Source organism: Lethenteron reissneri, chromosome 14, assembly GCF_015708825.2.
Source record: "Lethenteron reissneri isolate LAM-NWPU_2019-01 chromosome 14, ASM1570882v1, whole genome shotgun sequence".
Classification (NCBI taxonomy): domain Eukaryota; kingdom Metazoa; phylum Chordata; class Hyperoartia; order Petromyzontiformes; family Petromyzontidae; genus Lethenteron; species Lethenteron reissneri.
In genome coordinates this window covers 2,800,142-2,825,430 of record NC_083792.1, presented here as the reverse complement: position 1 = coordinate 2,825,430, position 25,289 = coordinate 2,800,142, and the positions used below count along the sequence as shown (strand labels likewise).

Below are 25,289 nucleotides of genomic sequence, written 5' to 3'. Positions count from 1 at the left end.
CGCTGATGAGACTAAGAACGTTGTAAACCGTCACATCTTGTAAACAAGGCAGCCTTGCAGAACGGCTTTCGACGTTTATCCCTCCTCGTTGATGGAAAAAAAACGAGCAGAACTTGATGGGAAGTCGAACCGTGGTCATCCGATGGGGAGGTTGACCAACTGTTAAACTAAGTGGAAGTTTATGTTACCGACTCAAGGCCACAAAAAGTGATGAGGGTCACCGCATTTCCCACTTGCGCAAAGAGGCACTTTGAATCTCAGCTGTTGGGCATTGTCTGGCATTGTAGATTCAACAAAACGCAAAGGATGTGCAGCATTGCGTGCACAAAAAAGCTCTCGGCCGTATCCAGATGACCAGCTCAAACTAACTGAAAGTGTGACCTTGCCATTTTGCTTGTGATTGCTTGTGTTGCGTGCGCTTTCCTCTACTCGCCTGCCAGACGAGCTGAACGAAGCCATCCTCATCCTCTTCGGCATCTACGTGGGTGGGGCTCTCTGCTCGTTTGTGCGTTCGTACCTCTTCATATTCGCCGGCCAGCGGATGGTGGCACGCCTGCGTACGCGGCTGTTCGAGGCCGTCATGGCCCAGGAGGTGGCCTTCTTTGATGAGAACAGGTGATGGGCCAATGCTGCGAGTTGTCAGCCTGGAACTTCACGCTTCTCACCCACAGCCAGAAATGTGACCACATCAACCCAATCCTCCGATCCCTTCGTTGACTTCCAGTTTAGCTAAAATATCGCCCTTTATTTCAGAATCGGTGTTGTTTCATCTAAATTAGAAGTTTTCGTGACTGCAGGGTAAAGTCACTTAGGTAAAAAATACAATGAATTAAAAATTAAAACAACTAAATTAAATATTCCGATTCAGTACAGTACACAAATTCTGTGATCTGATCCCATCCGTAAAGGATGTCATTCCTGACTTACAGTACCCTGGTGTCTACAAACTAAGTTGCACCTGTGGTGATTGTTATATCGGGGAAACGAAACGACATATTTCTGACCGCATTCGCAAGCACAAGTCAGATTTGAAACACGGTAGGATGAATTCTTCGGCCGTAGCTGACCACTATTATAACACTGCGGGTTCTCATGACATTGTGTTCTCCGATACCAAAGTACTCTACAAGCCTCCTGGATACTACCAAAGATTTGTCCATGAAGCCATCCAGATATACAAACATAGACATAACTTCAACCGAGAGGATGGATTCAAATTGAGCAATCATTGGAAGGATGTAATTAACCAACTTCAACTTTAGTTGCCGTGCAGTTTACTGCAAGGCAGCCAGTTTTATTTTTATTTTCATATTCATATCCATATTCCCAGTCTTTTACTCCCAGCTTTACACACTACCATCACTATGAAATTTGACTCCAAGCCCGGCTTACTTCCAACACTTGGAAAATTTGCCACACGTTGTTTCGAGCGTGCAAGTTTAGCTTGCACAACTACAATTTACCCCCCCCCCCCCCCCTGCAGCATAACAAAGCATGTTTTTAATTGGCTTAACTTAGCTTTCTTATCTACTTCCGCCCCCGGCATCACAAAGCTTCAGTTTGAACTCCAGGCGTTACCTCCCAGCCAACACCACGCCCCCACACTCACCATGCCCTCTCCCCCCTCTCCTTCCTCCGCAACTATATAATTCCTGGTCACAGCCATCTCTTAGACACACTTAAGCGGTTGTGCTTTCACTGCGTTGTCCCCACCTGAAGACGGACGCTTGTGTTGCACCCGAAACGTCGTGATTTAATTTAGTTGTTTTCATTTTTAATTTATTTATTGTTTTAAATACGTGACTTTACCGAAAAAAACAAAGAATCTGCGTTGTCTTGTCGTCTCCTACGTTTACCATCTCCATCTTGATTTTCTCCTCTCCCCGTGCCTTCTGCTTCAGCAAGATCTTCTTTTAAAACCCGCAGTTGAAGCCACTTCACAAGGTGGTCACTCCTCTGCTGCCGCTCTTGAATCTGAAATTCCCTCCCATAGGTAGTCTGGCATTCAAGATCTTTCTCTTCTCCACCTATGACTCATCCATTACGCCAGTCGTCTCATATCACAGGCTTCTCTTGGCTTTCTCCCTCATCCTATAATTCTCTTTCTAGTGCTCGTGTTTCCTTCACTGTTGTACATTGTCTCAAGATGCGATTGGCTTTGGATGCTGTGTAAGTTGGATACCTTATTCTGTCATGTTCGTTGCCAATAAAGCATCTCAGGAGTTTCGTCCGTGTGCTGTCACTGCCACAGAACCGGCGAGATCACCAACCGCCTCTCCAACGACACCCAAGTGATACAGAACGCCGTCACAGTACGTTCACAGCCACACACAGAGCACCTCTGCGAGTGGTCCATGAACACGCGCAGCCCTTGTTGTCACGCTCTGATTCCTGCCGTGATGGACTCGGTGTGACACCGTTATTCCTGCCATGATGGACTCGGTGTGTCCCTGCAGGTGAACATCTCCATGCTGGTGCGGTACGCGGTGCAGATCCTGGGCTCACTCGTCGTGATGTTTGTGCTGAGCCCCGCGCTCTGCGGGGTCCTCATCGCATCCGTGCCCTTCGTTGCCATCGGAGCCGTGCAGTACGGTGAGTTCAGCCACGCAATTATTTTGCCAAATTTATGACGTAACGCCCTCCGCCACTCGACATGCATTCGTTTTCAGCCTTCCCCGAGCCGAGCGTTGGTGGACTACCCTACGGTCCAGAGGGCTTCGTCATTGGTAGTTTTTGCGTGGTTGTCACACACGAAGACCTGTCCAAGCACCCGTGTAAACAATCCAAGTTGTTCTCGTTCGGCCTCGGCCTAACCTTCTTGGGACTAAGCCTTGAATTACCATGTTTTCCGGGCAGTATTCAGGTTTCCGCAGGACATAGCCAAGCATTTGAATTTGTTTGGCTCCGTCAGTGGTGGAGTGTTTGTGATTCAAGAAGGTTTTCACATGCAGTGAGTTGATGGTCTCAGCCAGGTCACCAATGAGAGCACATATAAGCCGTCACATCGAGTTTGGTTTATGCACTTCATTGGGCTAAATTCCAGTTATGAGAATGAAAAATATCAGCTGGACTATCAGGCGACAAACATAACTTTTTTTGTGGTATGGCAAATGGGACAATGCTGGCCCCAATTGTATGGACGATAGGTCATTTGAAAGGATCTCAGAGGTAGCTCTGTGAAGTCCGCTTCAGTGGACCGTTTTTTTAACACACTGTGTTGCATTGCTCTGTGGGAGATCTGAATAGATTCTTCTTCTTATGACAATGCCCATAGAACAATCAGGATAACATTGTGGGAAAGGATTTGTGAAAAATGTTAATCGATAAAATGATGCATCGTGAGTCACCCTGCTTGTGACTCCCCGCAGAGCCTTTAACAGACTGTTGGTGCAAGTCCTGTGGATGGCCAGCACCACACCCGGCCGCCTTTGTCTCCCCAATACTGATGTTTACACACCGCATCAGCTACTCATTTATGGCTCAGTCGAGCTAGGGGAAGCCCAGGACCGATTCAAAACATTTACCCCTGGTTATTGGTCATGAGCAAGAATCGAACTCGGGTCGCCGGGTTCATAGCGCATCTTTGCTAACCACTACGCTACCGTCCTCCCCACGCCTGCTCGCATGCATGCACACACGCACATACGGACACATGGATGTACGCACACACGGACACATGGATGTACGTATGCACTGCAGGGAACTTTGTGAAGCGGCTGCGCAAGAACTTTCAAGATGAGCTGGCGTCGGCAGGCAGCACGGCGGAGGAGGCCGTGTCCAGCGTGCGCACGGTGCGTGCGTTCTGCGGGGAGGGACGCATGAGTGCGCAATACGACAGCGATGTGCAGCGCAGCTTCAACATCGGACGCAAGATCGCGTTGGCGGAGGGTGCGTGGCCGCCGCTGCCATCGCCACAGCCCAATCACAAGCACCGCACATAGCCACGCGTCTGTCTCTCTCCCTCTGGGGATTTCAGACCACGACAAAGCCCACATAGCGACGTTGTCCCAAGCATCTTCTTGGTTCTTTCGGTAAAGTCACGTAGAAGGGAAATAATAAAATAATACAAATAAAACATAATAAAATACAATTCTGACAACGTTTCGGCCACAACGCAAGCAGCCGTCCTCAGGGGAAGAACAGGGCTGTCGGAAAGACAGCGTCCGAATGAACACCACCAAGCTTGGCAGCGTATATTTAAGCTGGGTTAGAGGAGGAGGGAGCCTTAACAAAGGAATTTGCATATCAACAGATGAATTTAGCATATTTATTGAAAATGCAGATATGGGATTAGTCACTACTTGTGGCTGCTTGCGTTGTGGCCGAAACGTCGTGAGAATTGTATTTTATTATGTTTTATTTTTATTATTTTATTATTTCCCTGCTACGTGACTTTACCGAAAGAACCAAGAAGATGAATCCCTGCAGTCACGAAAGCTTTAAATCGAAAGTTGTCCCAAGCAGTGGAGCAATTTTTCGTGAATGCAGCCCTTTGTCAATCCACTGATGGAAGAAGAGCTCCCCATGCCATGTCGATTATCTTAGCCGTTTCACCATAACTTCACCACGCTTGTAGTGTGTGTTGATGGAATTGATCACAGTGCGGGGACCGCTATACCATCACTCACCCTGGAGCACAGCTCTGTGATGTTGAAAAGTTTAATCGCAGTCTCTGCCCATGCGTGTCATCATTACAGCGCTCTCACACCACTCTGCAGCACCACCTCACAGCAGCCACCTCTACACATACCCAGACCCAAGGCGCGCCCCTGTCTCTCCCTCTACACACACCCAGACCCAAAGGCCCCCTGTCTCTTCCTCTACACACACCCAGACCCAAGGCCCCCCTGTCTCTCCCTCACACAGAGTTTGCCAGGTTTCCACGAAGGATTCTTTAGAGCTCTGCCCAAAGGATTCACTCAATTCCATTATTTAAACAATGTCTCCCCTACATAACTCAAACTTATTTTTGTGCTCAACAATCTCCCATCCAATACCCCTGATCATCGTCTGAAATTAATCAATCATCTTCAATTTGTTTTCATTTGTTTTGTCTGATTTGTTTTATCCCCTACCATAAGTCATTGCTGGTCCCCTATCTTTACCAGATTGTTTGGCTATCCTTTATCACTCATTAGTTGGTTAAAAACATCTTAAGATATAGAGGGCTGCAGATTGTTGGCGCCGGCTCACTGCGTGGCTGCTGCCTTCCTGCTTCTCTACGGTTCCTGCCTTGCGACTCTCTGAGTCAATCTCTGTCTTCGAGAGTGAGCGAATACTTGGCGGGGCATTATAAGTTTAAATTATTATTACCAGGCCTTTGTGATGTCGCCAGTATTCCTACCTTGAGTTGTTCGAGGCTGTTAGGAGCTGACTGTTGAAAGGAAAAGGCAATATAATGCACGTAGTCATTATGCGTCACCATTATGGTTATTTGGCTCACATCTATATTCTCTAAATCTAAAATGTTTGTTGTGAAGTTACTTCGTCACAATATGTGTTGGAGTGTCTTCACAATGTTGGCATTATGTTACTCCCCCTTAACTAATGGATGATTGATCACCATCTGGCGTTTCACTAGCTCTTATTTGCACGATCTGGTCATTTACATTGTTGTTGTTTATTAGTGCAGTAATTCCCTGAGATTGATCAAACAAAATAAATAAGCAGAAGATTTATCTCTGTCGGATATTTGCCTCTCCATGTAAACTACTAAGTATTTCTCGCATAACCCATGAGCTGTACGGCCTTCTGGGAGTTCATAATTTCAGCAGCATTGATTCAAAACAAGAAAACTCTGGACCGGGTTTCGGCATACGCTGTCTCATCAGCAGTGTCAGGTTTGCTTCACCGAGTGAGGTTGGCAAACCCTTGCTTCGGTTACAATTGTTGTAGGTGGACTAGGGTTGAAGGAAGCCACCTCGAGCAAGCCGAGAACAATCGCACGGAAAGAAAATGTTATATTAGCAAACAAGTTGTGACTGAACTGTTGTGTGAATGTCGGTTGACTTTTGACATGATATTGTGTTTTTTCTCTCTCTCTCAACTGTACAAAATTAATCAAAATAATCATCACATTCATGATGCTACCTTACAACAGTAATGTAGAGTCGGCTGAGCAGAGAGAGAAAGAGGAAAGAGTTACCTAGTGGCTTATCATTGGAGATTGTAGTTTACACTGCGGGGCCCTGAGAAAACTGGGAGAAAAAATATATATCTAATGTCAAATGGCTAAGGATTTTAACGGGCGCAATCCTGGATGTTACTCTGGAGCCTGCTTCGCAGAGGATGATGAAAGTTGCGTGCGTTTGTTGTCACAGGTGCATTCAGCGGGCTTGTTGGAACAGTGGCACAGGTAAGACGAGCCATTTGTCGCGTCATTAAACTCGAGACATTCATCAATACTGCCTTAAAATACATATATTTGATGTGCTACAGCAGATACATTTAAAAGGTGATGTGCTACAAAGGTGTGCGGAGTGGTGGTACAGTGGTTAGTGCGCTGCGCTATGAGTTCAATTTCCACTTACGGCCAACATCAGTTGCGGACATGTTTAACTGGTCCCGGTCCTCTGCTAGATCAACTCAGCAGTCATATCTAAAGTCATATCTAAAGTCATATCTAAACCAGTCATTTGGACTTCCCTCTTCACAAACCATCACAAACCAGCATGGTAAAGTATGTTCAGGGAACAAACATACCCCATAGCGTCTTTTGCGAATAAGATCGGCAGTTCAGCATTAGGATTCCAACAAGCATCACGATTATCTGAACCGGTCCTGGGCCTCTGCTAGGTCGACTCGGCCTCAAATGGGTACCTTGTGCGATGTGTAAAGATCGCCAATATGGAGACAAAAGTGGCTGGGCGTGGTGTTGGCCTTCTATCCCCTCATGTGTCTTCCCAGCCTTTATAGGTGCTCGCGAACAGCACTTTCCCCCTTCAGGTGAAGGGCCACTGCCTAAAACCTCACCGATTATATATTTTTCTTACAGGCCACGGCATTATTGACAAAAAATGTTAATTGTGCTTGTTAAATGTGCTTGTGCACCATTACCAACGCAGCCGCAGCAGCACGGCCCGATTTGTTTCAAGGTTGAAGTACGTAAAAAAAAGGGGGCTTGACGTGTACGCGCTGCTGCGTAACCGGCAGCTCTCCACTGGATGCGTTCATTCACGCTTGACTTTCGTGCTCCGTCCACCCTCTCTTGTTTCCCGCACAGGGGGCGGTCGTGTTGGTGCTGTGGTACGGAGGGAAGCTGGTCTATGAAAACCTGCACGGGCAAACGGGCATCTCGGTCGGCACTCTCACCGGTGGGTACTTTGTTCCCTATCGTCATCATCCTGCATAGAGGCTTCTCTATATGCCTGTGCAGTACGAATGCAAAGTGCACTTTGTTGTTCAATAAAGTATCGGGGCTGTGATATAAGCCACGTGGCGCTGTCGTTTAGGGCGCTCGCCTCGCAGCCGGAAGGTTCGCGAGTTCAAATTTCCTATTGCGAGTTGTCATATAATCACTAACGGCACGTACGGACATTTAAAAAAAAAAAAAATTCCACAATCTAAAACACGGGTCGGGCAGATTCGGCAGTGGGGGGGGACACACTGCACATAAGCCAGCTCAACGACTGCAGTCTCACCCAGATGGCAAATTGTAGTGTAATGTAGGCTACCAATTTTTGAGGCTCAACCTGAACACGTGGGTAGCGGACAGCCCCCTCCCTGTTTCAGCTCTGCCGACTCTTTATATAGGCACGCCCACTTAAGAACTAGCCCCGCCTCCTGCTCATTGCCCCCACCTATGCGTATAAACCTCAAGAGGCCAGAAAATGTAATACCGAGACTAACTCCCGATTTTTTTAAATCCTTTGAGACACCGAGTTGGGGGTGGTGGTGCTGCAGCCTTTGTTAAAGCGTCATTGTCCTGGCCAATCAAGGACGTTTGGGAGCTTTCCTTGTGACGTACGGTGTCATCTCTCCTTCTTTCCACCTGCCTCCCCTGTTGCACGCGTTTGACGTGGCCAGCGTTCATGCTCTACACGCTGAACGTGGCCATGGGCTTCGCGTTGCTCGCGTCGCTCTACGGGGACTTCATGCAGGCGGTCGGCGCGTCCCAGCGCGTCTTTGAGCTACTCGACCGGCAGCCTCGCATCCCCAACGCGGGCGGACGAGCACCGCCCAGCGTGCGCATGGATGGCAGTGAGTGTCGCAGGCGCGGTAGGGCCTTCTGTTCGCACAAGTGGAAGATCACAGAATACATTACACAGTGTGACTGCGGAGAGACGGTAGGCCGAACGGCGGAATGCATTGTCAGCCCTTGCCAGACGCGATGCTTCACGGGAAACTTTGAGTGTGTAGATGAGACCGCCACCCAAAGGCATTACGTGGCTTACGAACCTCAGTGTTCAAATTTAGAAAAAGTCCCCATAGCAACACATGGTAACCTGAATACTGGCATTTGCAGCGATAATAGGGGCATTTGCAATGTATTGGCAAGTGCTTTGCTTGTATTTGGAAGGTTATAATTTCAGCCAACCCCTAAGGGCAAATAAAATGAATACTGCATTTCATGAAAATGAACAGTAGTTATCTCAGAGATGAACTGGCCCTTACCATAGGAATGTAGAATTTTTGCCACTGGCTCAGGGGTCCACTCCATCGCTCACTGTGACTTTGTGAATGTGGACATTGTAACGGTCGACCGTATCTGCATTTGCAGGAGTCTCGTTCAACGACATTCACTTCTGCTACCCTTCCCGCCCTGACACGCCGGTTCTGCAGGTTGGTGTTGCCGTCCCTTGTGTTGACCCCTTGATCTGTTCTTGTCTTGGATGGGTGGGACAGTAGCTAAAGTGTGCGAGTTCAATTCCTATTCAGGGATCGACTCAGCCCTTTTTGTTTCGGGGCCAGCAGTGGTCTTCCCATAGATACGAATTCCTGACAAAGGAATGTGGAATTTCCACCACTGACTCAGAGCTGTAAACGGGAGATGAGTGCTTCCTCATTTTCATTTGACCAAGGCACTACTTTAACTTTGTTTTATCTGTTATTGACCAGCAAAAAACCCTCTCCTTTTATTTAGTGTGTAGGTTTATATGTACACTGGGGGTTCTGTCTATGCTTGTCCACCTCTTCCATCACAATTCCTTGTCCACCACCATATCATATATTTTCTAAGCCAACAGATCGATGATAAGCGAGTGGTCATGGTAATAATAGTAGCGATAGCAAAGAACCTAGGAGGTGACAGACCAATAATGTGGCATCACAGAAGCAGTGGCAGATAAACTAGTAGGTGACAGACTGACGATGAATGAGTGGTTGTCAAATTGATAGTGGCAGAGATGAGAGACCAATAATGAGCGAGTGGTTGTGGAAATGATAGCGGCAGTAGCAGAGAACCAAGGTGGTGACAGACCGATGATGAGCAGGTGGCTGTGGGTAATGATGGTAGCCAATGGCGGAGCCAGGATTTTCAGGTAGGGGGGGGTAACCCCTCCATCAATGAAAAATTATAGTTGTTAGTAAGTAAGGACTTGTCCCTTGCTTTTTATTCGAAGCGTGTGCGGCGATGGCGCAGCCATTGACCGAGGGTCGAATTCAACCGTGTGTGATCGGCATCGCGCTCGCTGAAGGTGATTGCTTTCAGGGAAGTCGTGTACTGTATACGCAACTGCGCACAATTCTGTGAGTCACTTATAACTGCTTTGCCGTTACTTATTGCCAATTATGGACTCAGACTATTGTCCTATCATCTCATAGAGTCCCTGGCACGTAATAATATGCTACACAGTGGCAGTGGGGGTCGCAAAATGCCGATTTATTACTAATAAAACCCAATGATCTGATCGAAACTTGGGATATCGATCGGATTATTGGGGGGGCACGTGCCACCCCCCACTTCCCCACTGGCTCCGCCAATGATAGTAGCAGTAGCAGAGAAAATAGGTGACAGACTGACGATAAGCGAATGGCTGTAGTGAACGAGCGTGGCGTGGCTGTAGTGAACGAGCGTGGCGTGGCTGTTGTGAACGAGCGAGCGCGGCATGGTTGTGATGGCCGAGCGAGCGATCGTCTCTCCGCGCGTTCCAGGGCGTGTCATTCTCGGTGGAGCCGGGCACCGTCGTGGCACTCGTGGGGCCATCGGGAGGCGGAAAGTCCACGATCGTGGCACTGCTGCAGCGCTTCTACGACCCCAGCACCGGATCCATCATCTTCGGTAACCACCGCTCCTTGTCTCACATCGGGTGCTTTTGTCCGTGTGCATGAAGCTGGGGTGTTTGTTGTGACCCCAGTGACCTCACTTTCGCCTAAATGTCGCTGCCATACAACTCGGCTCGTATTCTTCAACAGAAGCAGATATCCTTACACGCAAGGCTGGGTGGCTCGGTGGTCGAAGCACACAACTCAGTGGCTGGAATCCAAATACCCTCGTAGGATCACAGCGGTGCTGACTCGGCACCTCGAATGCTTGAACCACACTACCACCTCTTAATCCGTAACCCTTTCCCTAGACGTCTGAATCTTGGAATGCGCAAGCAGTAAGCGTTAATTTTACTGGTAGGAACGAAGTGAACCAGCCTACAATAGATTATATCGTCCGTCCGTCCGTCCGTCCGTGTAGCAACATCGCCCCCTACTGCAAACACTTGGCATGACCCTACAAAAATCTTTAGACTCAGTGACGCTTTCCTGGCTAAACAAGTGTAACATTCCCTTATAATTCCCTCAGATAGCTTTTAATTAAAACATTTAAATTAATGAGGCTTTCCTGGCTAAACAAGTGTAACATTCCTTTATAATTCCCTGAGATAGCTTTTAATTAAAACTTTTAAATTCAAATTTAACTCACAGCGGCCTAAAGCCTACAGGTAGGCCTAAAGCCTCGAACAACGCCTCAAACTCTCCCTTCGTATCGTACCCCCGCGTGTGTGCAAGGGAGTTAATGTTTAACAATGTTACATTCCCTCATGTTTTTAAATAGAAACATTTAAATTTACAGCTTTTACATTAATAATTAAAACATTTCAATTAAAAATTTACTCACAGCAGCCTAAAGCCTACAGCTAGGCCAAAAGCCTAGAACTAGGCCTGAAACTCTCCCTTCGTATCGTACCCCCGCGTGTGTGAAAGGGAGTTAATGTTTAACAATGTTACATTCCCTGATGTTTTTAAATAGAAACATTTACATTTAAAGCTTTTACATAAATAATTAAAACATTTAAATAAAAAATGTACTCACAGCGGCCTAAAGCCTACAGCTAGGCCTAAATCCTAGAACTAGGCCTCAAACTCTCCCTTCGTATCGTCCGATTAGGTGTAGCAACATCGCCCCCTACTGCAAACATTTGGCAGGACCCTAGAAAAACCTTTAGACTCAGTGGGGCTTTCCTGGCTAAACAAGTGTAATAATACATTATGTTTATATTCTTTGGTTATTCGTTCCTACCAGCCCACCCCGCAGGGTCCTGTTATTTCGAGAGGCATAGCGCCGCTGTTTTTAAAGACATTGTACTCGCCACAGAGAATTGTAGCGACATGACCGCACTCAACGATAGCTAGTTGGTGACAGACTGTGCCACACGCCATCCCACATGGCCTTTTACTTCCGATGACGTACGTGAAAGGGTTAACAGGGAGGAACTCTGCCTTGTGATAATGTCTAAGTATAGTGGTGAACTGCATTGCTTCCTCTGGCCGCCACGGTACCCGCTGAGCTGTGGAAACTCGTGCGAGTGCAGGAGGGACAGACTTGCGGGAGCTGGACCCCCAGTGGTTCCGCCAGACCATGGCCGTCGTGAGCCAGGAGCCCGTGCTCTTCGCGACCACGATCCACAAGAATATCTCCTACGGTCGCGAGGCCACTTTTGAGGAGGCGAGACATTTACCATTCATACCGCATGCCTGCGGGCAAATACAAACAGATAATGAAAATATTGACGCCCAGAATTTGTGACCGTGAATGTTGTTTATTCGGCATATTTCGTCCATCTGCTCAACTGTGCGAGACAGGTGGTGGAGGCTGCAAAGCAAGCGAATGCGCACGACTTCATCTCATCCTTCGAGGTAACAATCAACAAACAGAGTTACACAAAATTGACCTTGTCCTGTGTATGGTGATTGTGGTTAATGAATAATTAAAAACGGCAAGGGTCTGTTTCATTTGCAAACTAAAATTACATTTAGATTCCACCATGGCATCGGGCTATCTCCCAGCAGCATTTGTAACGCATTTCAAGCTACGTTTGAAGGCGTACAAGGACTCCGCATAGTGGAGTAGCTGTCGAGTACACAGGCAGTGCAACTGCTCCGGGGCCCGTGCACTGAAGTCAGCCAGTAGTAGTCAGCGCGTCCATCAGAAAATTTGGAAGGCTGTGATGGCTGCGCTCTTTGCTGGGACCGGTGAGATGGGGCTTTAGAGGTGAATCGACAGAGGTCTATTTTTTTTACACACTTCGTTGAACTTGTCCTGGTGCATGTTTATATTCTTTCAAATCTTGAACGCTTAATATCTTCGGATCTACGAAGCCCAAAGAGCTGACATTTTCTACACAGACTGGTCTCGCGTGATTAATTTAAGATTTCAACAACAAAAAAACTTCTTAAAAAAAGATTTTTTTAAACAACGTTTTTATTATAAAGTGCACTCAAAAGTAAATAACTCGATTGGACAACGGGAAGTGGACGACATCATGCTTACAAGAGACACGTGGCACCTGCTTCTTGGGCGAGGCGATTCCAGAGTTTAGGGACCACGGCGTTTTTGACCTACCCACATAAATATGAAATGAATAAGCCGTCCATACAAAATGTGAATTGCTTTAAAAGAGCCAATAAATTGATGCCGATTTTGATGCAGGCATGCATTGTCACCGAATCTGAGTACGTGTGCAAAATTTGGAATTCATTGGACAACAGGAAGTAGACTAAATTTTGATTATAAGATTTGACCACGACAAACATAGGAGTCAAGTTAAGTAAAACTGTTGAAAAAGGTCCAGGTCCCACCAATCCTGCGCCTCTTCGTGTTTTTTTACATTATTTTGTAATTAATACTCATACTGTCCACCCCCCTATTTTAAATCATGAATGACCGCACTCAGCTCTGAGGGGAAACCTCTTGCTAATCAGAGCGGCTGTTATTGGGGTGCCTATCTTACCTATGTCTGTCTCTCTGTCTGTCTGTGGACAAAACTTGCAAAGGATTTGGCTCGCGAAGCGTGGGGTTTACGTTTAAAAAAAAGTACCCGGGTACCACGCGATAAGCCCCGTGGTGAGCCAGCGCTATTCCATTTTCACATCCGTCAACTTTAAAGTAGTTAAATTAACAATTTAGTGCAATTTGTTATGATTTATTTATTTCCTTATGCCGCTCAGCGCACGCCAAAGCACGCATTTGTGCATGGAGTTGGGGAAAGATTATCATTCGCGTTAAAAATGCTATAAAAATACACAAAACGCTGAGGTAAATTCTTCACAGTGTGATGTCCTCTTCTCCCCCCCCACCCCAATGTGTGCAGTTACTACTATAGAGTCGGTAGATGTTACTGCAGAGTGGGCGGGGGGATCGTGGGTGGAGGGGGGTAGTAGCCCAGCCCCAGCCTGCCAAGGTGCCACCTCGGCCGGCTGGGCAATCTAGGCGAGACCAGGGGCTCTGCACGGGACATGGGCTCACCACTACACTCTGTGACGTTCTGTTTACCACGTAGGCTTTCGCGACCAATATCATCCATAATAGAGGATTTTGGGTTAGATTGCATACATATATAAATGTCGTTAAAACCCGCCACCACCCGACAATCCAACTAGTAAGGGTTGTCATGTAAACAGAACATGCCAATTCGTCTCAAGTACAGCACACCGGTGTGTTGGAGAGCCAAGCCACAACATTTGGTGAAGCTCGTTATAATTACTGGCGAAACGTCGTACTCAGATTGTAAATCAATGTACTCAATATACTCTCCAATAAGCTGAGCTATTACCATTAAGTAACTGGGTATACTGGGTATACATTGATTATATTGATGTAGTTTATATTTAGTTTTTTTCACATCGGTTTATTGTATGGTAGTAGGGTATTTGTAGTTCTTTAGAAACTCCTTCTTTGTTTTCCACATAATGCACTAGCTTGATACACAGTGGTTTGGCTGCTGCAGTTTTTATTATGAAAATTTCCCTCCCTTTATTACTGCTAATCCTACATAATACACGAGCATAATATGACTTTGAGACCCCCCACCGCGTACGCATTCCACAAGGAGTGACTAACCCCAAAGCTGCATTTGTCATCAACATGCTAAATTCCTCTGTTGATATGTAAACTCCTTTGTCAAGGCGCTCTCCTCCTCCCACCCAGCTTAAAATACGCTGCCAAGCTTAGCAGTGTTCATTAAGTTGCTGTCTTTCCGACAGCTGTCTTCACCTGACGGCTGCTTGCGTTGTGGCCGAAACGTCGTGAGAATTTTATTTAATTGTTTTATTTTTATTATTTTATTATTTCCCTTCTACGTGACTTTACCGAAAGAACCAAGAATACTACTGCAGTCAGTAGAAACTACTATAGAGTCAGTAGTTACGACTATAGAGTCGGTACTGCTGTAGAGTCGGTAGATACTACGGCAGAGTCGGTAGAGGCTACTGTAGAGTAAGTAGATACTGCTATAGAGTAAGCAGATACTACGACAGAGTTAGTAGTTACTGCTATAGTCAGTGGATACTACTATAGAGTCAATAGATACGACTCTAGATTCAGTAGATAGTACTATATTCAGTAGATACGACTGTAAAGTCAGTATTTACTACTATAGTCGGCAGATACTACTACAGTCAGGAGATACCACTACGGTCAGTAAATACTGCTACAGTCAGTAGACACTACTATACAGTCCGTAGGTACTACTACGGTCAGTAAATACTACTGTAGAGTTAGTAGTTACTACTATAGTCAGTGTATACTACTAAAGTCGGTAGTTACTACTATAGAGTTGGTAGATACTACTGTAGGGTCAATAGATACTACTATACAGTCAATAGATACTACTGTAGGGCCAGATACTACTCACTCTATTGTATGTAGGGTGTGTCGGTATATATGCCTACTAGCGGAAGTACCCGGCTTTGCCCGGGTGAAAAATATATTTCTTAAAAACCTTACATATACGTCGTACTCTGAAATGGTAATTGTTGTGGTTTCACGCTTGAACACACCGGTGGGCTAAAGCAGTGAACTATTAGTCTTTTATCAACGTGACACTTTTTTACTGATTGGCCGTGTCGGGTGGTGGAAGGTTACAACACATTAATAAATAAGGCGATCTAAACCCAATAACGTTGTTTATGAATAATGGTCGCGAAAGCCTACGTGTTACAAATTGACTAACTTTACTTAATAACCAGGCTACAGTCTATATTATAGACTGCCAGTACACCCACCCAGCTTAATAACCAGGCTACAGTCTACATTATAGACTGCCAGTACGCTCACCCAGCTTAATGACTATTTGTACAGTCAACATTTAAAGAATCGATTCTTGGCGCGTCGGGTTTAAAAGTAATTACACAGTTGTTTTTTCATTGGTATGTAATGTTTGAAAGTTTTCAGAAGATTTTAAATGTATTTTCCCCCCGGGCAACGCTGGGTATATCGAGTTTATACCACAAAGTCGTCGCTTGACACGGGTGGGGTGTCGAGGCCTAGTACCGTGCAGAGCCTCCGGCCTCGCCTAAATTGCCCACCCGGCTGAGGCTGGGTACTGGGGCCGTTAACCCCCCCCCCCCGCGCTACAATAATACTGTCTAATCGCTCTAATTTTATTATCTACCGACCCTATAATAGTAATTGCACACATTGGGGTGGGGGGGGGGGGGAGAGGACGTGAAACTTTGATGAACTTATCTCAGAGTCGCGTGTTAATGCGTGCGCATATTTTTAACGGGAATTAAAAATGGCGTCCACCCCGCAGCAAATGCGTCGCTACCCGTTGCCAGGGGCAACCGCCGTGGAAAACCAAACGGACCAATCGCGTCTCGCAAATCCCTCACATTTCGTCCAATGAAACTGCGTATGGTCCGGCGACACACACACAGACAGACAGACAGATTTGCGATTTTATATATATAGATGGGGGGGTAAATTTTAGGAAACCTTTTAGATCAACTATTTACCTGTCACTTTCTATTACTTTTGGATTCAGGACTTCTTCAAGCCTCTTATAATTTTGTTGATGGACAAATGGACAAACGGAACGCCGGGCTTTCACAATAGCTTAGTACTTGTGTATGTATATGTTATGTTTTTAAGAGAAGTTTTGAAATATATTTTTCTCCTGGGCAACGCCGGCTACTTCCCGCTAGTGACTAATAAAAGGCGTTTCTTATATCGCCGCTCGTCATGGTGCCAGAACGGCCGCTGTGATTCCCTCTTCCTTAACGCGAGATCAACAATTTTCATAATATTTACTACTATTGCTGCAATAATTACATAGTTGTAAGCTGTAACAGAAGCTAATTATGTATCAGGATTACCAATAATTTGAAGACAGGAAAGAGAGAAAAAGATAAAGAAAGAGACACAGAAAGAGACCCAGAAAAAGTGAGACAGAACATTGTTGAGAAACATAAATGCAGAGCTGGAGACAGACAGATAGGCAGAGAGAACACCATCCCACAGATAGTTTTACCGCGATTCTATGTGGCGACTGCGGAGACCGTGTGGCAACCGTGGAGGCTGTAACGATGTCTTTCCCATCAGGAGGGTTATGAAACGATGGTGGGAGAACGCGGAGTGCGACTCTCTGGGGGTCAGAAGCAGAGGATCGCCATTGCTCGGGCGCTCATCATGAACCCAGTTCTGCTGCTACTCGATGAGGTTCGTTGGAGCTGAAGGCAACACATCAAGTCACATTTACTCTCGGGACAGGTGCTGTTAGTGAACACTTATTTGTGTACACTAGGGATAAGCATTCTATGTTCTCTTGCCAATATTGAAATACCTATCAGCCCATGCAAACACCTGGTATTCCCAGGCAGACTGCCATCCAAGTAACTTACTTGGTTTATCCCCTCTAACATCTCAGATCTAAATAGATCAGTTTCAAGCTAATTTGGTCGTAAAAAAAAATCAACAAATGATTTGCTTCAGCTGCGATGGCAGTGATGCACAGGAACAATAAACGAGAACACTCGACAAACTCATCAATAATACTGAGCGGGCTTTTAATATAAAATATATCAGCGGTGCCGTTTCAATCACCCTTCTGCATAGCACAGATTTACAGGTAGGAACAATGTTCCACACTGCCCACCAGGGATTTATTGTCTGTCTGTGTGTCGACCATCTGTCTGTTTGTTTGTCGTGCATAAATAAATATATAAATATATAACATAAACAGCTCTTTGATTGGTGGAAACCTATTTCCGGGTACGGAGAGGGGAGGGGCCTAAGGGAGGAGGTTCAGGGGAGGGGCCTAAGGGAGGGAGGCGATAGTTAAGGGGGCTGTCTGCCTGGCTACCTAAAGTCAAGTTATTTTTTCTACATACAGGTAGGAACAACAGGTTCCACACTGCCCACCAGGGATTATTTGTCTGTCTGTCGTGCATCTTATTCGCTGCGTTAACTCTCCCATGCCACTCGAGGCCATCTTGGTGCCAGTCCTTTCCCACCCCACCACCTCTGTGCTCTCTCCCTCCCCCACCGATGGTGCTTCAAACAATGGCGAATAGGCTTCAACGTAAATATTAAGTCTTCTATTAAGAGTCCTCAAGGCGGTACGTGACTCCACAGATATTTGCTTTATCACTAAAAACACCATGAGTATATTGATAAGCTTTTTTCTCGTATCTCTTGACGCAGAATAAGCTGCCTATGCACATATAATATCGTATTGTAAGTTAGAGTACTGGCGAAGCGTACTCAGTGTTTTGTATCTCCTGCACTTTTATTATGGATTTGTACCGTTTGCTTATGGAATATTGTATTGATTCCTAAGTCATGGAATCTATAATCTTCTACTTTTTGAGTACTTGATCAAACTGCTTGGCGCATGGCACGCATTTTTACAGACGCATCTTGCAATGTCATTGTTCTGATCATTATAGATACAATATAAACAATATAATAAACGTACACCACTTGGTCAAGCCACTGCTAGATGAAGGCCTAACCACGCCATGTCAGTCATTGAGCTTATTTTGACCATATTTCACTCCGGTCATTGTGGGTGTGCTGTAGATTGGTAATGGTTTTTTTAATAAGCTTTTGTGCATGCAATTATCGCAACACCCTTAAAAATTCAATGAACATCCCTAACTGGACATGTGTGCATGGTGGCAATGGCTGCCTGTGGCCATGTTTACGATTCAACTGGAGTCCCCCCCCCCACTCCCAGCACACTTTCCAGTTTTTCAATTAATTGTGATAGATTTACAGTCATTATTTCATTATTATTTTTTTTCATTTTGACCATCTCTATTTTAATTCATACAGTTATTTTTTGGTTACTTTACTTTCTCCTCAATGCATCATTGCAAAAATGCAAGTAGAGTTTTAATTAGGCTTGGCCAAGACACATCGTGACTTAAAGGGATAATAGCAAGTGGACAGAACTTGGGATGGAATGTCAACCGATGGAGAAAACACGTGTGAGAAAATAACCACCACGGAGATGAAGCAATGAGATCATCTCATGCGCATGAGCTGGGTGGATCACAAGATCATGAGGGATGGTGACAATATCGGGGAAAATATTGGGGAACCTTTTCTCCCAGCAGTAGATTGAGCATGGCTGATGATGATGATGAACATTGGCATGTAATGTACATGCATTGTAAATAATCTAATCTCACGTGACTTTGTCAGGAGCATAATCAATTTCAGTTGATGAATTTATTTTACGTGCCTACTCAACGCTTTGGGTAGTTGCTACATTTGTGGGTAAGACACGAGGTTGCCATTTCTTAATTTGAAAAAAATAGATTTGGCATTTCTTATTTAGAAATTATTCTGACATGATACATACATCGTGAGTGTGAAAATGGATAATTGACAGTATTTTATTATAATACAGCTATTATTGACAGTATTTGAATCTTATACAGGGAGCGATTTTACCCGCCCGAGCCTTCAATATTGACATCTTGATAAGGGCCAGCCACTCAACGGGGAACGCCATTTGTTTCATGCAAGACGGTCCTGTCGAGGTGGCCAACGTGCTGCCCCGGGTTTCCCCGGTGCAACGCCCGCAGGTGACCTTTCTCGACTGCGGCGTCTATGCCCTGCTCAACATCATGCACCTGGTGCGCCATTACGACAACATCGTGGCCGTTCAAAGAAGACCAGGTCAGGTGGATTGGCGCGCGTGGTACACGCAGGAGGTGGCGTCACAGCACAGGCGCAACCTGCTGCAGCAGCAGCATGAACTTAAAGACCTACAGCAATAAATCAACAATCATCATCAGATGCAATAGTAACAGCTACAACCTCCAACATGACTACGGTATCCAACACGGATCGCACAAATGCGCTGTCCAACCAAGTTCCTACCTGCCCACTCCGAAGGAACGTGTTGTGCACCGTTGTATGGTTTGTACTGTTTTCTTGTACCCCTTTCACTCCTGCTGTCTTTTTGTAATTCTTTTACCTACACTAATTTATTTGCCCTTCCATCTTCACTGTACTGTTTTTCCTTGCTCTGCATTTTCACAGCATCGTCGTGTCTACGGCACTGCCTCCCAAGCGCGGTCCTCTACCCCGCACTGTCCTTTTACACACCCTCTCACCTGTGGCTTCGTTCCCTCATCCGTCGGCCGTGTGTCGATCGCAGGCGACGAGTGCCCTGGACGCGGAGAGCGAGCACTTGGTGCAGGAGGCGATCGACCGAGCGATGCAGGACCGGACGGTGCTCGTCATCGCCCACCGCCTCTCTACCGTGCGCAGCGCTTCACAGGTGACGCTTCCACATCTCCACCATGCAAAGCCCCCCTCCCCCCATCCCCCCACCTCTGAATCGAGGTGAATGCCGCTTTTCTGTCGCAGCTCCACTTGCCCGGAGTTCACGCCCTCCTCCCCCTCTCGCTGCATGCATTGGCGTCGGTGTTGGCCTTTTCTCAGAATCTTAAGACTTTCCTCTGTTAACTTATCCACGTGCCTCTGAATGTCCCTATAAGGTTTGTATTGTGCACGCTACATATGTGACGAAGGAATAAATGAATGAATGGTAGGCAATGATGGCTATACTATATTTCTAACAAGGATAAATCCGGTGTCATCCAGTTGCTGACTTATAGCCCTTAAAAATGTATCCATCTTTTCACAATTCATGAGCGTGGGTGCACGCAACAGTCTGCTTCCAGGAATGATGCACTCACGCACTGCTGCTGTCTAAAGCAATATGGCCACAGGTTTGACTCGTTTGATTGGGTTGTTTGACACAGGCCATGGGCATTATACACACAGCATGGAGACGTCACGTGACATGCAAGGCATGATGGTTACAATCGAGTCTTCTGCCGTCTTTAAATCACCTTTTGCATGTACACTTCCTCGTAAGGAGGAAGACCTGCTGGTTTCTCGGGTGCATCTGCTTTAAACCTGGGATGTGCTGCCCCCCATCACATTCCCGTATGCAGGTGGTCGTGGTGGAACAGGGCCGGATCGTGGAGCGTGGTACCCACGATGCGCTGTTGGCGCATCAGGGCGGTGTGTACCGCCGCCTCGTGCTGCGCCAGCTCAGCGCTGGGCACACCAGCGCGCCCTGTGCGGGCGACGGGGACGTGGGCAGCGAAGTCGAGAACGGAGACAGGGACAAAGGGAATGGCGCGGAGGTCAAAGTGAAACAGCTGAGTCCCCGTGACTCGGAGCAGACGGATCCAGGACAGAGCCAGGAGGCTGTTGTTGATGACGAAACCGACGACGATCTGATTGACTTGCAGTCAAATGGCTGACTCAAGCGCGGTGTGGTCGAATTTGCTGTGTAGTGAGAGCGAATGACCTGTAAATGGGTAATCTAGAGGTGCGACTGCTTTACATATGGAACTTTTTGATTGTACAAACGAAGGGAAATTATTGTACGTTGAAAAACTCCGTTGAACAGGTTCAAACAAGAATTGTCATCGTCCATAGCGCTGTATTTACACACAAACCCTTCTCTCCTCGGGTATGAGCGAGTTTACATCTGTACGAGTTGTCTGTCATATTTATCCACGGAGGAGATCAAAATGAGTGTGATTACTTTTGATTTCAATATTGCACACAGCTAAAGTCCTGGATGAGAGATGCCGGTATTATTATGATGCCACATGTACATGGTTGTTCTTCTGTGGTCAGGCAAGATGAAGTAGTCTACACAGACGCATTGAAACTGTTACTGGGGGTGCCGCGGTGGTGAGATGTTAACTGCCTCGCCCGGAATGCAGAAGGTCGTGGGTTCAAGCCCAACCCTGACAATTATTTTTTCTTTGGGTTGTCTGGTTTTTACCTCTACATTTAGAAACCTGCATTCAGTATTTGGCTGCTATAAATTTCCACATAAGCCACTTAATTGGGATATCATGTGGCCAGGTCTCTTCTGAAAAAGAGCTATATAGCCCAGTGGGCATATCCTGGTAAAAAAAAAATGTTAGTTTAGAAATTTAGGGGGCAAGTATCGATGTTGTTTCTTGTCAAGTAGCCAAGTGGCTCTATGGAGATGTTATTGAAGGGGCACAGCATATGGCATTCACCCCGCCCAAATTATTTGGGGCTCTCTCACCCTCAACTCATGGGTCTGATGCACTGTGCTGCTCATGATGCAGTATGTTACATGCTGCGTGTGATTGCGATATTCTAGATGTATGACATGTGTGTGCACAGTGCGTGTACATGCACTCATGAGTGACACTACACAGCTGCCTTGTGTGACCACATTCCCTCCTGCGTGGGGCACCTTTGGCCCCGTTCGTCGTGCTCACCTCACCTTGGTCACAGGCGAATGTGGTTATAAGCAGTGGCGTAGTGTGGTGGCAACGGGGGGCCCCTTGGCTCCAAATATTGAAATGTCCCATATCATTGTGGCCCAGGTGCCTGCCTGGTAAATATGCCAACGTTGAGTCAACGTTGGCATGTGGTGGACCCGTTGGCCCAAGGTTCCATGTTTACTGTGTGGGGCGCCTTTGGCCCCCTTGGGGCCCGAGTGCAGTTGCACCGCCTGTGCACTGAATAGCTCCTGCCGCTGGATAAGAGCAGCATTGCAATATCAGGAAACCTCACGTTGGTACGGAGCAAGAATGGTTCCCAAAACGTTTGGGCGGTTTCTGCTTAATCAGTGTGGCCTCGCCTGGGAAATAAGTACGTTATTATTATTGAAAGATAATCACGGGTGAGTTAACATCCGACCTCAGTGAATTAATTTCTCAGGAATAATCCTTATCAATGTTTCTTCCTAATTGTATATCAATGTATGCATTCCACTGTATTTTTGCATAAATGTAGTGTGTTTAAGACAGTACATTGTGTAATAAAGTGCTGTTCTCAAAAGGAGTGTGAAAGGTCTTGCATGTTACGTGTAACAATTAAACACCTCAAACTGAACATTCATTTGCATGCGGTAAACCATTCGCTGTCTTAGTACAATGCACACTTTTCTAAAGAGACTGACACTTGACAAGCATTCATATTTGATCAAAATGAATTTGCTCCAACGTGATTTTAGCGCTCTATCCACATCTCCGCAGAGAAAATGTCTTGCGGGGTTGCAAAACACGCCTTGAAATCGGCCAGACATTTCACCGCAGTCTCTCATTGAAAAGAGACTGGATACAGTCCTCGATGAGACTTTCCCAGATAAAAACGCATTGAATTGTATGACGCTGATTGGTGGCAGTGAGAGTCTTTCAGTATTATACCCTCGGACGAGTGGGGTTTCTCCAGTTACTCTGGTTTCTTCCCACATGCAAACAAATTCATGACTATATTGCTAGCTGTTGTTAGTCAGTGGTTAGGACAGCCACATTGCTATTGGTAGGGGCAATCAATCAATACCACCGCGACTGGATTTCTTCAAGTCTCATATTCGACAATCAACGTTTTTTGGGTTAGATCGCGTTATTTTATAATTTGTCGTAACCCTCCACCACCCGACACGGCCAATCAGCAAAAAGGTGTCACGTTGACAAAAGACAAATATTCTTTGGTTCTTTCGGTTAAGTCACGTCTAAAGATAAAATAATAAATTAAAATAAAAGCATATTACGACGTTTCGATTGCAACACAAGCAATCATCATCAGGCAAAAAAAAGAAATAGCAACAAAAAATCTAACTAGAAAACTATAGACAGACATATAAGCAGACAGACATCACACGGACACACAGAGAGAGGACACATCGGCACAAAGAGAGGGGTCGTTTCTGTGACGGTCCCTTAAATATAGAGAGGGGGGCAGGGACGGAGAGAGGGAGGGGGCAGAGAAAATTAGCATATCAATGAGTGGCAAAGTGCTGCTGCTACTCTAGTAAGATGACGACGTGGCACGGCACGCAAGCTTGTAAATTAGGAGAAAGGCACACTAAAATTAAATAACCTCGCAAAATATCGAAATGTGATGTAATACAACACAGAGTCGGTCAACACACAATTAACGCATAGCCTGGTTGATTACGTATCTCAAAGATTGCTAAGTTAGAGTTTAAGTGTGAAACTTCCAAAGAGAGGACACAAGGAGAGAGAACAAATAGCCAGAGAGAGAAAAAAGAAAATTTTAAACTCTAACTTAGCAATCTTTGAGATACGTAATCAACCAGGCTATGCGTTAATTGTGTGTTGACCGACTCTCTGTGTTGTATTACATCACATTTCGATATTTTGCGAGGTTATTTAATTTTAGTGTGCCTTTCTCCTAATTTACAAGCTTGCGTGCCGTGCCACGTCGTCATCTTACTAGAGTAGCAGCAGCACTTTGCCACTCATTGATATGCTAATTTTCTCTGCCCCCTCCCTCTCTCCGTCCCTGCCCCCCTCTCTATATTTAAGGGACCGTCACAGAAACGACCCCTCTCTTTGTGCCGATATGTGTCCTCTCTCTGTGTGTCCGTGTGATGTCTGTCTGCTTATATGTCTGTCTATAGTTTTCTAGTTAGATTTTTTGTTGCTATTTCTTTTTTTTTGCCTGATGATGATTGCTTGTGTTGCAATCGAAACATCGTAATATGCTTTTATTTTAATTTATTATTTTATCTTTAGACGTGACTTAACCGAAAGAACCAAAGAATAATTCCTGCAGTCACGAAAGCTCCATAATTAAAAAGACAAATAGTTCACTGCTTTAGCCCACCGGTGTGTTGAAGCGTTAAACCACAACATTTACAATTTTTGAGTACGACGTTTCGCTGGTAATTGCATCCAGCATCGGGCAATTCGCCAGAATGGTGAGGCTCTGCTCTTGCGTGTCACACTTTCGACGTTAAAGATGTGTGGACGTGAACGGTACCCTGACGCCATTCACAAGAGTAAGACATTATGCCCTAGCATCACGGTCAAAATTGTAAAATTATCTGCACATCACAAACAGAATATAAATAGCAATCATCGCCCCCTACTGGTAGACTTGCAAATAAGAAACATTTAATGTCCGCTTTCACGACCAATATTAATCATGGAGGTCCGTGGACGTACGACACATTTCCACGATCTAACCCAACAAACTTTCTCATGAGACAAAATAAACTTGAACTTTGTGGGTGGAATTATATTTCACGAATGTCATGTGCGGGAGTATCAGCGATTTTGATCAATAAAACTGAACAATGTCCCTGCTTCCCTTCCGGTGCCTGTCTCGCAGCGGCAGGACCACACACACATGGGTTTGGAACCCACGTAAAGTACGTGCCACCACTTTGCCAACTTGGTCAGCATGTTTGGGAGTTTCATAGCGCAGGAACTCGTGTGAGCAGGGATTCTCCACTTCTCTACATTACCAGTAACGCTACCTCGTATATATTGTTCAACTTGCTGTTAGATACGAAACGACTCATCCACTTAAACACATTCTTACATTCATGACGCACGCATTAAATTAGTGTGTGTATCAGTAACGCCACCTACTGTCTGTTGTTCAACTTGTTGTCAATTTGGCACGAAACGACTCATCCATTAAAATCCATTCATGACACACGCATTAAATCATGAGTGATAAGATTGAACATTCATGCAAATAATAAACATTCCTTAAGGCTAATTACACAAACAAGACCGAAAGTAGGCAACACGTATGTGACATTTCTTTTGACACGAATTTTTGTGTCAAAAATAGGGGCGAA

The 25,289-nt window shown here is 45.7% G+C and overlaps 1 protein-coding gene across 7 annotated transcripts in view; it reads left to right on the top strand.

The window, feature by feature from the left end:
* Positions 1–22,545, top strand: part of LOC133342246 (ABC transporter B family member 1-like) — a 33,718-nt gene extending 11,173 nt beyond the window's left edge. For 6 of the 7 annotated variants that reach the window (XM_061551276.1, XM_061551278.1, XM_061551279.1 and 3 more), the window contains 14 exons: positions 441–615; positions 2,252–2,312; positions 2,457–2,592; positions 3,700–3,888; positions 6,321–6,355; positions 7,223–7,313; positions 8,026–8,199; positions 8,720–8,781; positions 10,093–10,219; positions 11,742–11,875; positions 12,013–12,066; positions 16,751–16,867; positions 19,821–19,943; positions 20,626–22,545. In XM_061551276.1, coding sequence (XP_061407260.1) covers positions 441–615; positions 2,252–2,312; positions 2,457–2,592; positions 3,700–3,888; positions 6,321–6,355; positions 7,223–7,313; positions 8,026–8,199; positions 8,720–8,781; positions 10,093–10,219; positions 11,742–11,875; positions 12,013–12,066; positions 16,751–16,867; positions 19,821–19,943; positions 20,626–20,940 — 1,793 coding nt within the window. In that variant the 3' untranslated portion in view covers positions 20,941–22,545. Of the gene's footprint in view, positions 1–440; positions 616–2,251; positions 2,313–2,456; positions 2,593–3,699; positions 3,889–6,320; positions 6,356–7,222; positions 7,314–8,025; positions 8,200–8,719; positions 8,782–10,092; positions 10,220–11,741; positions 11,876–12,012; positions 12,067–16,750; positions 16,868–19,820; positions 19,944–20,625 lie in introns of those variants that run through there. The other variant, XM_061551281.1, reaches the window with a different exon arrangement.
* The last annotated feature ends 2,744 nt before the right edge of the window (positions 22,546–25,289 follow it).